Source organism: Dermacentor silvarum, chromosome 1 (assembly GCF_013339745.2).
Source record: "Dermacentor silvarum isolate Dsil-2018 chromosome 1, BIME_Dsil_1.4, whole genome shotgun sequence".
Lineage (NCBI taxonomy): Eukaryota > Metazoa > Arthropoda > Arachnida > Ixodida > Ixodidae > Dermacentor > Dermacentor silvarum.
Window position 1 is genome coordinate 302,317,122 of NC_051154.1, and position 13,206 is coordinate 302,330,327.

Genomic DNA, 13,206 nt, shown 5'->3' on the forward strand with positions numbered 1-13,206 from the left:
TTAGAAAAAAAAAGTTCTAAGCAGACGCAGACTTGCACGTAAGCACACTGCAACTGACTGATAAAGGGTGTGCAGTACCGTATTCACCCGAATGTAACGCGACCACTATTGTAACATGAGCGACTTTCCAGTCACGCGAAATAAAGAAAATAAAACCACTAATGTAACAAGAGATGAACGGAAACAAAATAGTACCTTTATTCAAGGAATCTCAATTCGGAAACATTCTATTCACTCTTTATGGTCGTCTGAAGAGGAAACAGAGCTTTCCTTGGGCGTTCTTCTCCGGCGATCACTTTCGTAGATAGTTTTACTTTTGTGCAATTTTGCATGACTCAGCAATGAAAGCGTCCCCGACAAGTGTTTCTGGTGCTGTCGGCTGTATACTACTGTATGCACTGTATGCAAGGACGAGCATACAAGCGGCCAGAGTAGAGGCTTCGCCACCCAGCACACTGCCGTGGCGGCTTTATTTATTATTTTTAAAGCGAAATAGTACATGGCTAGGCGAAATCGCCTGTGTACAGAAAACTATCATTAGCATTGACTTGAGCGTCGTCGTCGCCTTCCGCAGCTGGCTCGTTGGCGCCCCTCTGGTTGCGCTCGTGCCACTGCACCCGCGTTCGTCGTCTTCTATAGCTGGCTGCGTTGCCGCTTATCATTCCAGCGTAGAATTTCACTTCTCTTTTGTCGCCGTAATAGGGAGGCCATGTTTATGGGGGTATGAGCCATTCATTGTCTTACGTAATGGACAGATTTAGTTTCAAAGAATCGCAAGCGGCAATGGCGGGCGAATGCTGCTAACCACGCCGCCGAGCAAACTCGAGACATCTAACGCAAGCGACAACGGTGGGCATACCATCAGTGACGTCGTTCTCTCCGTCGCAGCCGAACGTGTGTGTAACCTCATAATTGAGAGAAATACTTTGATGAATCCTCAGGATTAACCCAGTGATAAACACCGGGGCTGCACATTTCAGCTTCGCTGGTTAACTATCTTCACAGAGTGAAGGGCCGATCAATTTTTTTTTTTTTTGTTTCTTGTTTGTTTACTGTGTGTCTCCTCCCCTACACATTGCCCTATCACACTCTCCTCGGCGGCGCACCTAGTTGACAAGCACAGATGCTGCCGCACTAGCCTGCGGGATTTTCCAGCAGCTGCATCGTAACCAGTATTTCGTCTCATGTGACTGCACTATAAGAACAGTCGAATCCCCCTACAACGAATGCCGCTACAACTAAATTTCTGCCACAACGAAGATTTTCCGATTACCCTTCAGCTGCCCATAGAAAGTAATACAAACAAAGTCTCTCCATAACGAAGGCGTTTTATTCGGTATTTCCACTTCAACGAACTTTTCAAGAACGAAACTGGGACTGAATTGAAATTGGAACTGCCGAGTAGTCAAATTAGAAGGCCCTTCCAATGCTGTGACGAACGTATGTCCGCTTGAACAAGGTTTTCGCAAATGAAATCAAGTTCAAAGTACCGATTTACGCCACTGCAATCCATAGCCACGCGTGGTCATCACGCGCCTGTGCGAGACTGCACGGGATCATCACAATCGCTGCCATTTTCTGTGGTGTGTGTGTCCGGTCAAAATGGCTACCCTAACGAAGAAGTGCAAATTTCTCTCGCTCGAGGAGAAGGCACATATGATCGCCAAGGCAGAAAGTGGAAGGAAAAAATTTAGCTGTTTCGCCCGAAAGGCGGAGCATCGATTGCGATAGCAGATTAGTAGACAGCTATACGATCTAAGGATCGTAGTTTTATCGGCCGTATAAACTTGTAAACATTCCCTCACTAACTAAATTACCAAACACGATGTCACACGCGCACAGGTAAACATGAACACAACTCGCTCGATGACCGCGGAATCTCGGGTGTCAACACGCTGGAATGAGAAGGCGTGGCAATAGCAGTGAGCGAATTGATCTCGGTGCCGTCTCTCGCTTCAACGTGAACTAAACGTCGAAAGCACAGCGCACACGACTCTACCGGCACTAGTTGCACTTTGCCCACATTGCAGATCGCTTTGAAGATAAGGCCCACGCGGGCGCACACTTTGTGCACAGTGCAGATTGCTTTCAAGATACAGTGGCTGCGCCGCAGCCGTTGCTGTCAACATGATGCCAACGTCTCGTCGTCAGGAAAAAATGACAACCCGCTAGACACACTGACTCCGGCGACTGCTTTGAAAGTTATCAGAGCCCACGACAATGACATTGCGATGGCTCTTTTAATGAACTGTGAGACTCGCGTAACGCCTTTGCTTGCCGTGAAGCGTAAGAAATCCAGGCTGACGAACTTCTGGAAATAAAACTTCCGGTAAGCGCAAGTTTGCCGATTTTGTCATAAGTATGCAATGAAATTGTGATAATCCAAACCGCTTCATTGCGACGGTGCATGTGCCACAAAATGAGTGTTTCACGATCGCCAGCGTTGAGTTAGGCGTCTGCCGCAATGTACGAAAAATACTGTAACAGCGGTGCGAAATGCATTCTCTTGCAAAGTTGACACTTTATTGACCGCCTTCAGTACGTCTCTACCTTTGACCTCACGCCAGTGCCAAGATTTCTCAGACGATGGTTTCGGTTTCGTTCGCGGCTTTGCCGTTTGGTGTACGCATATACATACTAATTTTGTGCCAACAAAGTTCCTCCACAAAGAAATTTTCCCCGTGTCCCTTGAATTTTGTTGTAGCGGAACTCGACTGTACTATGATGCGTATGCATGGAGTTCTATGGGAGGGTAAACGAGTCAGAAAAAAACTGCGTATACAAGTGGTTACAAGTCCTGCACTACAAGTGGTTACATTATAATTGGTTTCAACAGCACTATAAATGCTCGCTTCCTGCCCGGAAGTGCACACCCGAGTACAATTTCGTATCAAAGTGGCCTACCTTGTGTTCCTCAGTTCTTCGGTGGTCAAGGAAACTGCCATCAAAGTGCACCTCGCAAACTGTGCACCAGCCCTTATCCTTCTGGCCGCCTTTCCTCATCCTGCATCAGAGATATATATAAGCCGTATCACAGACCTGCCAACCTATAAGTTTGCAAAATGCTACAGTTGAAGCCCAAAAAATATAAACATTTCGTGCAAACGCTAAAAATTAGTCTGATAACTCAATTTGTTGACTACCGTATTTACTCACAAAATGAACACACTTCTTTTCGCGAAAAATATGCACAAAGTTTGGGGGTGCGTTAATTATATAGGGTAAAATTTTGAGCAATTTTTCTTCCACAGCCACCGATAAAAAAGTTGCAGTTTTGCTCGAAATGCAAAACATTGATTGCGATAGCAAATGCGTAGGCAGCTATACAGAGTAAGAAGAGTAGTTTTAGCGGCCGTATAAATGTGCAGTTTCGCTAACTATGTAAATTAACAAGCATGGTGTCAACGCGCTTAGGTAAACAACACATCACCCTCGATGACTGCGGACACTCGCTGTCACAGATGCTGTTGTGAGGAAGCACGGCAGCAACAGCAAGCGGACGTTCGTGCTGTGTATCGCTTCAATACGAGCTGAGCGGCAAGAACAAATGCAATGTACAAATGCAATGTACCAGGACAGAACCAAGGTAATGTTTTTTGCTGTCGTTTGTAGATACTGATATACTTTGCATTCTGCCTAATTACATAATTAGTCATAATTAATCAACTTCTCAAATATTATAAGTAGATGAAAAGTGCCAATGAGAAAATTGTAGAGCAACATGAAAAACTCCCGATACAGCTTTTTGTTGCTCGAAACGTGTGGCATAAAAGTGCTTTTGCGAGCGTGAAAGAAGCCCGCGAATACACGCAAAATTGCCACGCAACTGGCCGCTCAAGCCACTTTGCATGCATTCGCGGGCTTCTTTCACGCTCGCAAAAGCACTTTTATGCTGTATGTTTCGAGCAACAGAAAGCCGTATCGTGAGTTTTTCATGTTCCTCTACAATTTTCTCATTGACACTTTTCATCTACTTATGATATTTGAGAAGTTTATTAATTATGACTAATTTTGTAATTAGGCGGAATGCAAAGTGTAATACCAGTATCTACAAACGGCAGCAAACAACATTACCTTGGTTCGATGCAGCTACGTGGCATTTGCATACATGCTGACATTGGTAGAAAAAAAAATTGCAATAGAATCACTTGTATGCAAAAAAAAAACACAAGCATGACGCCTCCAACGGATCAGCAAAGTCCCTCCCCTACCGATTTTCATGGCCCACTGGTTGCTTGCCGCACCGATATGTGGCACGTAGACACTAAATTACACACACTTTACGCCAGCATTAACATTTAGGTGTGTGCAAATATGCAAAAACTTCGAATCAAATTGAATATATTGCTGGCTGTGTGAGAGCAAACACTGTTCTTAGCATTTGTTTTTATCTAATCTAAGAATATTGGGTTGATGGTGCGCGAAATTTGGTGATGATTTCGTACTGCTCGCGAAATTTCGCCCGGAAAGCATACTTAGCCACTACACGTTTAAACATTGCGGGAAAGGCAGCCGCTCGGTAGCAAGAGGCACAGCGAGGGTACACTGAGCTTGCTGCTCGACAGCAAGTGCGATGAGTGATGACTGGCACAGGGTCAAATGCCTCCGAGTTTACGGGAATTTGATGCGGTATAATAAGGCACAGGCTGCCACGGACAGCCTAGTAGGAATTACTAAATTTTCCAAGTTAACATGAGCCAAAAACACAATGTTTTAGTATACTGGCTTACTAGTCTAGTTTTTTTTTACATTGACAAGGTTCAACTTGCTAATACATGTGCATATCCCTATTTGATATTCGAAGCTAAGTATTCGTATTCGATTAGTATTTGAAAATTTTGATATTTCCACACCCCTACTTAATATGCAACCATGCGGTTAGAGTTATCCCAGGGGATTAATGCATTGGCTTGCCGGTTGCAGGCTAGCAAAGCCAAGCTGTTGGCCGCAACACGCACATGTGCCCAGAATGTGCTCCTTCAAGTTGCGCTTGGCAAGTACTATTCGACATTTTCGCTACCAGAATACATACTCCAAGCTGCAAGTAAACAAATATTTGCTTCGCTCTAGCCAATATTGCCTCAATTTTTTTTTTTTCGCTATAGCAGTAGAATAATGCTCTGAAATAAGGCATGGCCAGCCAAATTTTAAGTTTACTTCATTGTATCTGTTCTCTATGCTGAGGTTCGACAGTACAAGGACAATTAATACAGGTAGAGACGACAGGTTTAGAAGAAAGCTTAAGTTTCTAGTGTAGTTTGAACATAACACATCTATTTCATGTTTTCAACTGGACCTGCATCGATCTAGAGGGCACAGCTTCACAAATGGTACTCAAAATTAAAATTGTGGGGCTTAATGTCTTCAAAACTGCGCACAGTGGATTATGAGTAGGGGTGTGCAAATATCAAAATTTTCAAATACAAATCGAATACTTAGCTTCGAATATCGAATAATGACATGCACATGCATTTATTGCAAAGTTGGCTTAATTTGTTATGCTGGAATATTTCAATTTTTTTAAATGTTAAAAAAGTAGGCTAGTAAGTCGTTATACTAAAACAGTGTGTATTTGGCTCATGTTGGCAATTCCCACTAGCTATCCTCGCCAGGTTGCGCCATATTATACAGCATCAAATGCCCGTAAACTCGGAGGCATTTGACTCTGTGCCAGTCATCACTCATTGCACTTGCTGTCAAGCAATAAGCTCAGAATTGAGAGTGGCACTGAAAAAAAGAAGAAAGTGCACTCTCGCTTGCCGCAAAGCCATGCCCCCTTGCTGCTGAATGGCTGGCTTTCCCGACAGTTTAGACGTTTAGTGACTAAGAGTGCTTTACATTTGAAATATTCGCAACTCAAATGAACTGCAGGCGGCGCTGCGAATCTGGCCACGTCTGGCTACACTGTGCAACATGGCGGATGCACCGAGGTCCCTGCGTCCCAGCAACCTCTGTGTTTGATGATTTTCGTGCAGAGTGATGCCGGTTTGTGCTGTTTTGTACAGAACCTCGCTGTAACGCTTTTCACGGGACCGTAAAAAAAAAAACGTAAGAGCCGGGAAACGCAAGAGCCAGGAAACAGGAAAAATTGAGAAATGGGAGTAGTGTTGAACTGCACACAATATTATTTTAATTCTTATGTGTGACAAAAAATAGTTTCGCCCGACAGCCGAAGTATCGATTGCGATGAGCTATACAAATTAAGAATAATAGTTTTATCATCCGTATAAACGTGTAAACACTCGCTTATGAACTAATTAACAAACATGGTGTCAGCGCCCACAGGCAAACGTAAACACATCACACTCGATGAAAGGAGGTGCTGAACACATCACACTCTGAAGCGCCGCTGCAGAAGCGAGCGAAGTGACCTTTGTGCTGTTGTCTATCGCTTCAACGCAAACTGAGCACCGAGAACACGCAGCACGCACAAAGCTACGAGCCTCCGACGCACCTACACTGCGTAGACTCTGCCCCCGCACAGATCGCTTTCAAGATACGGCCTGCGCGGCGGTGCATGATGCCAGAGCACAACGCTGCCCGCTATCCCTCCCCCCTCGCCAGTGCCTCAAGTGCAACGGAAGGAGGCGCACTTCCTCCCTGCTTTTCTGTCTTTCACGCGCGAGATGCGGTTGTCGGCTCCCCTCGCACGCTTTCACTCGCACATGCAGCATACGGCGCCATGTATGTGCGAGTGAAAGAGTGCGAGGGGAGCCGCCGACCGTGTCTCGCGCGCGAAAGAAAGCATACGGCGCGCGGCGACAGCGTTTTCGCTCTTGGACTTTATACGGAACATCTATGAGCCAAAACCAATTTTATAGACACCATCTTTAGATAGCAAATGCGGATCTCAAAGGCCATACTTTTGCTGGCGGAAACCGAAAATACGTAATAAGTGTCGCCCCCGGCACTTTGGGCAGCCAATGCCATCGTCAAAGAACCAAGCCAAGCAACATGAAAAGTCAATATGGCCGCTCGGGCCGGCGCGGTGTGGCAGTTCGCAACGTATGATGTGGGAACGGTTCCGCAGTTGCGACGTAACAGCGGGGTTACCAATGCATTGGGTTCTATGGGAACTGTGCCGGGACCGGATGAAAACGACGTAACAGCCGGAAAAACGCAGCACCCGGGAACGTAACAGCGGGGTTCTACTGTAGCAGGAAAGCGGGTAGCTGACACCGAGCACGCCATTTTAGTCTAAGAGAGGCACAGCGGGTAATGAGGCTGAAGTGGTCGTACGGGGTGTGCAAACTTCTGGCGTGACAGCGGACCCGCACGAGATTCTGATGCAAATCACCAATGTATTCTTGAATCCATTGGTCGTGGAACGAAGTACTTGTGCACTGTTGGATTGTCGGAGAAGTACATGCACGTTTCTGCTACTTTGATTCACTATTAAGGCACGAATAGATAGTCCGGCGTTTCAAGCGTGCGAGACAGAGGCCGGCGAGGTCGGATACGTCATGCTGGCCTCGCCAGGATCGCCGAAAGTTTACTACTTGCTCAGTTTGCCACATTTAACATGGCCTGCAGCAGAGGAGCGCCGACTTGCTCGATCAGCTGTTGCCGCTGTGCATGCACATAAATGCGCAGCCAACGCGCACTTTTTCATTGCTGTTGCCTCAACACATTTTCGTTCGGCGCAGGCACAAACTCTGCACGCTCTTTTCAGTCCAGAGAGCCAGCGAACCTAAAATCAAGCATTGCAATTTATGGTGAGCAAGCACTACAAATCTGTGGCGAACCTTTCCCGCTACTTGTGGGTTCCTGTTATCTATTTTACATTCAGAATTTGCGCAACGTGACCACTGCTTCGCTTAGCCGTGGTTATTGCAGTAGTTGGCCCGTTGTTTCTCTCGTAGAGAACAGAAACAATAAATAAGAAAGCGAAGGATCTGCTTACTACAATAAAAACACTTTTGCACACCATGTACAGGTATGGCTTGTGGTGCGTGGCCTGACAATGACTGATTAATCCCCGCTGTCTTCAAACGTATCGCTTATGGCTGCTGTGTAAACTAATGAAAGAAAAAAATATGTTTGTGCAAATTAATGTTAACTCACCTACTGCATGAATCTAACTAATTTTCCATGTTACCGTATCCTGCATTTTAAGTGGCCAAAACTGTGTTCGCCTCTGAACTGCCACTTTCCTTCAGACACTGATATGAAATGTAATTGTTTGATAATTACGCATTTTCAAATGAGCGCCTACTAATTTACACTAATTAACGGGTAGCGTGTCCAGGCCGGGAGGAAGGCGTACCGCTATGCTACTCCAAAGTTATTTTGCACGCTGGTGTGTACATATTGTGCTTACACAGAATGATTTACCGACGTTACTCGGGAGAGAGAGAAACTTTAATGAATAAAATGAAATTTTAGTCGGGAGCACCTGAAACTCCCGATTTTCGCTGATATACCATACGCGGTAGTTCCACGTTGTGCGCCGCATGTATCCGATATAACAGCTTTAATCAAGAAAAGATCGAGTACCGCGGCGACATTCCCATCATAAACTGCATTACCACGCCAGCTATCACATGAAACTGCATGTTGCAGCCCACCTACGGTGAACGTTATCACGATGGCAGTAACAACCTCAACGCAAACTTTCTGGAGTTCGCTACAGCGCTTTACTGCAAACGTAGTACAAGCAACAGGATCGCATTCACTTCACACAAACATGTCGTTATTCCCTTCAGTCATGAATTATGGTAGATTATAGATACTGCAGATAAATGTGTGAAATGTAAATAATTTTATGCCAATGTGCTGGAGACCGCACTGAAAACAAGTCACAGTGGCAGGGCTGGAACCTTCTAGTAGGTCATCGTAATTGTAGAGTAATTAAATATTTATGTATTCTCAAGGCCAGTCATGCTACATTTTTTTTCTTTTTATAATTAGAACTGAATGTTTAAAGCTAGAAGCCTATTCACATGTTAGTGATTGGTACAAGCATTACGAAACAAGAAAAATAACTACTATTTGGCCATTGCTGATGGAAAGCGGTACATCGAACATCCCGTCAAACATGCCAGTGGTTGTCTGTAGCAATAAACTGCACTCTGAAATTTTAGTGAAGCAGTGCTAAGTTTACCCTAAGCTTAATGTCCATTGTTAGTTCCTTGACACGACTAGACAGAAATTTCAAAAACAAGCTGCATACGCATGTGTGCACACTGACGAATACACTTTATTAAAAACTTGTAAATTAATTTAAGAATTTAAAGGTTAAGAATTACCGGTGGTCAAACCGCACGAATTGCTTGCCTTTGTAAGCGGTGCATTCGTAAATGTGTTTATAATGATGTGCAACAAAGAGCACTGCTCTAGACTGATGTCTGAACACACATTAGCTATAGCTCTGAGACAAATAGCAGTGGCAAGCTAAGGACGTTTCTACGCGTTTTTATTTACCCATCTGCCGTATAATCACAGCGATACACATATTCTTTACAATCCTGCAAGATTTGTAACAAGGAAATTTACTGCTGCATGCAACTACTCCATGCAGTGGGCAGAGCTGATTCTGCAATAAAAATGCTTCATCACCCTTCTTGACGAGCCTTGTCAGGTGCCCGACCTCCGGCTTGTCCCTTGCCATCGGCTCCTTTGGTGGGAGACTTGGGTTCGGAAGCCTTAGATCCAGATGCCTTGGCCCCTGTCTTGGCAGGTACTTTAGCACCAGACTTCACTAGTGATTTGCCTGCAGGCTGTGCCCCATCTTCTCCACCACCCTGAAAAAAATAGCAACGCTGTTTTCTCTACTCCTCTTGCTCAGCGACCGATTTAAACGCTGGGATTCTAAAAAAATAATAATTTAAGGTATATTAATAAATTACGCTTCTATAATACAAAAACATCCCCTCTTACCATGAATGGAGGCTTAGGCAGGGCCAGAAAAGACCCTAACACTGATTTTCCACGCAAGCTCGCCGTGACGTCACAGGTTTTGATAGCATCTGCTCAAGCCTGGTAACTGTTTACTGGCAAGGATGACCTACACTGCATTCTTAAGAAGCCAGAGACTGGACTCGGCAAACTTGTGCTGCACCATGACAGCTCAAATACGGAAAGATACTTTGAAATCCATTTCATCACACTGAAATAACGGTGCTGGGGTTCGGCACAAAGTTCCGAGAAATTGAAGTTGGGCCTTTGTTTACTCTTATACTAATCAAACTGTTTCTAGCAAAATGAATGAAAATAAAGTTTGGGAATAATACTTTAGCAGCGTAAACTGATTTAGTGTTTCTCTTTAGCGTCCCTTTATAGGAACACTAAATAGTGTGGTGTAGTATGCTTCTCCAAGAATCAGTATGGCAGACAATGTTGAGGGAAAAGCAGCGGAGGAGGCCCAGTCCGGCCACCTTCCCGATAACGGCAGAAAACAAAACTTCAGGGAGCGGGCTAAGCTGGCGCCAGGCCGGTGGGAGTGGCGGCACTGGCACAGCGGCGGCCGCGCACGGAGACAGTCGAAGGTGGGGGAGCTACGAGGGAGTTGAGAGGGAGGGCGAGGGGAGACACCGAAGCCACTGCCACCGAAGCGACGGCGTTGCCAAAGCCAAATCCGCTTCTCTGCTGCCCTCCTCCCTCACCTTCGACGGTCTCCGCGCGCGCACCCGTCGCCGTGCGGGCGCCGCCCACTTCCTGAAGTTTCGTTTTCTGCCGTTATCGAGAAGCGAGCGTTGGTCGGCGTGGGCAGTTTAATGGCCCTCGCTCACTATGTGCTTACGTGCCACATTTCACGACTCACACCGTTCGTACATCGCGCTATGGCTGAGGCACGAATACTACAAAAATAAGTCCTTCCTTTAATTCGAACTTCTTTTAATTCGAACAAATTTTCAGGCCCCTTCGCGTTCGAATTAACGAGATTCGACTGTACTTGCGTTTCAATAAACTATTACATAGTCCTGAGATGATGCTGCTCAATTCTCGTCACATCACAAGGAGCCGGTGTGGCACCCACAAGCCCCTCATACATTTTACTGTTTTCTAGCTGCAGTTGTGTGCACTGATCACAACCTTTTCCGGTCACTTGCAGAAAGTGCAAAAATGCACATCTTAAGAGGAAGCTTTAGCTCGGGGGCTCCTATCCCAATACATGGGAAAGGAGAAATCGTTTTTTTCGGCAACCACTGCACCAAATTTCATGAGGTTTGTTGCATTTAAAAGAAAAAGTTACAATCTAGTGACTTTGGCTGTGAATCTCATTTACATCGCCAATTTTTCCATAAAATTTGGCAAAAATCACAAATTCTCAGAAAATGAAACTATTATGTTTACACCAACATAACTCAGCAATAAAGAATCCGCCTTTTTCATTTTCCTGTGCTGCCCTCTGCCGCGCGCCGCTGGAAACGTTTTGGTAGGGGGCTGGGGCTTTCGCAGGTTGATTTGTGAACCTGCGCCCGTGTTAAGTGCACATCGGTTGTGCGTTTCGTGGATTGCGAATAATTATTAATGGCTTCTGGGGGGGCAGCATGTCGTTCCTGGCAGCCATGAGCAGGCCTGAGTGTACTGTTTTGTTTACAGTGCGGCCCATAAAGGCACGCTGAGTTCCCTCTACCGTAGCGGCTGCTTTGGAGTTTGTTGGCGCTAACTCCTGCACTTGCACCTCGCTTTTTTTGTAATTCTTTTTACACATTCTTTAGACATTTCGCATCAATAAGATGTTTTCGAGTGCGAAGCCTTCTGCGTCGGATTTAGCAAAGCGATGCACTTGTTTACATCGGCATCTACAGCCACAGATCGTTGTTAGCCTAAAAAAATGGGGGAAATGTGCATATATGAAAAGGCGCTGATATGAAACAATGTCAAAACGTATAATAAAACACATATCTGCTCATATGAGCCGCGTTGTTCCATCGTGAGACGAGTCAGTATGAGCGGCTGAGCCACTTAAACAATAGCGGCTGTGATCCAGTTACAAATATTGGGCTGTTAATTTATTACTGATTCTCGCTTTTCTTTAACTTCGCGATAGTTAGTTTGCGCGTGTGATAAAACATTATTAGAGCAAACTGTGCTCGCATAAGCGTTCATTTAAAGGCCGTGTTGTTCTCCTGCAAAAACGCGGATGCCATCGCTGACACCGTTGGTATATAACTGAGCGAGGCGGCTGTTTATGCTGCTGTGCCGAATGTATCGTCTCTTGTTTCGGGTTTGACGCAGAGATAAAGAGTACATCTCAGGAATTAAGAAATGTGTCAGCATGCCAACACGTAAAAACCCACCCATCTACGTTGCGAATACGACCGGCAGCCTACGGGAACGGTGACGTACAGATGTTGGCACAGGCGTTGGGCACAGCGCTGTGTCCCCGCTTGCAGCTTATTGTGTACGCGGCGATCGATGCGAAGAGTAGTTTATTTCAAATCGCTAAAGCTAGAACTGGACTATAAAAGCACTTTCCTTCATCCTAACTAGCTTACTTTTCAGTACAGGTCCGCCGGTAGCGGATGCGCGAACTCGACGGCGCCAGGCCTAACCTCCGCTGAACAGGATCAACATTGGCTCAAACTTATGTGCACGGATTGAGAGGGTCGAATCTTGTGCATTTCAACTTCGTAGGCATGTATTGACTCATTTTGAGCACGATTATTTATATATACCAACGACGGCGTTGCGGCTATCGCGTTATCGGTTCGACGGCCGATCGCGCGGGGTTCGGTCGAATGATGGTCGGCACGCTGATTTTATCGGTGCCGCCAACAAGAAAGCCCGTCGCAGTACAACTCGCGCTCGCCGGTTACGTCTTGTAGGCCTGGTATGATAAAATGGTCTCCGCGACACAGTGCTGAATGGTCGGCCAATCGTAAGCGTCCGCGTCTTGTCGGTCTCGTATCGACCCAGTGTTACCGCGTCTTGAAAGAGTACGTGAAGTCGGGCACACGCTGCCACTACCAGCAAGCGAGGACCGACGCTGCAAGATGTCTTCGTCAGCAACGCGTTTTTAAGTGTGGTCAAGTGTAACGCAGGGGTTTATCGATAAACTTGCTATTACAGCCATCAATGCAAGGCGGCAACTACGTGGTTCCCTGTGCAGTCTGGATGAAGCCCTCGCCGCTTTCTGTTAAAAGTGGAGTTGCAGTCTTACGCTATGCACGTTTTCGGTACCACACCGACGTCGAGCTACCAGTGAAGTTTCAACGAGGTACACAGCACGAGTTTGCACTAGTAGCGCGCGTGCGAGCG

General features: G+C 45.9%; 1 protein-coding gene across 1 annotated transcript in view; it reads right to left on the reverse strand.

Annotated features, from left to right (window-relative positions):
• The window catches only part of LOC119437254 (zinc finger protein on ecdysone puffs-like), a 58,358-nt gene that overhangs the window by 26,522 nt on the left and 18,630 nt on the right, over positions 1–13,206 (reverse strand). Inside the window, exons 6-7 of the mRNA XM_049660394.1 lie at positions 9,559–9,743; positions 2,905–3,004 (exon numbers count right to left, since the gene is read on the reverse strand). Of these exons, the coding sequence (XP_049516351.1) occupies positions 2,905–3,004; positions 9,559–9,743 (285 nt within the window). The remainder of the gene's footprint in view (positions 1–2,904; positions 3,005–9,558; positions 9,744–13,206) is intronic.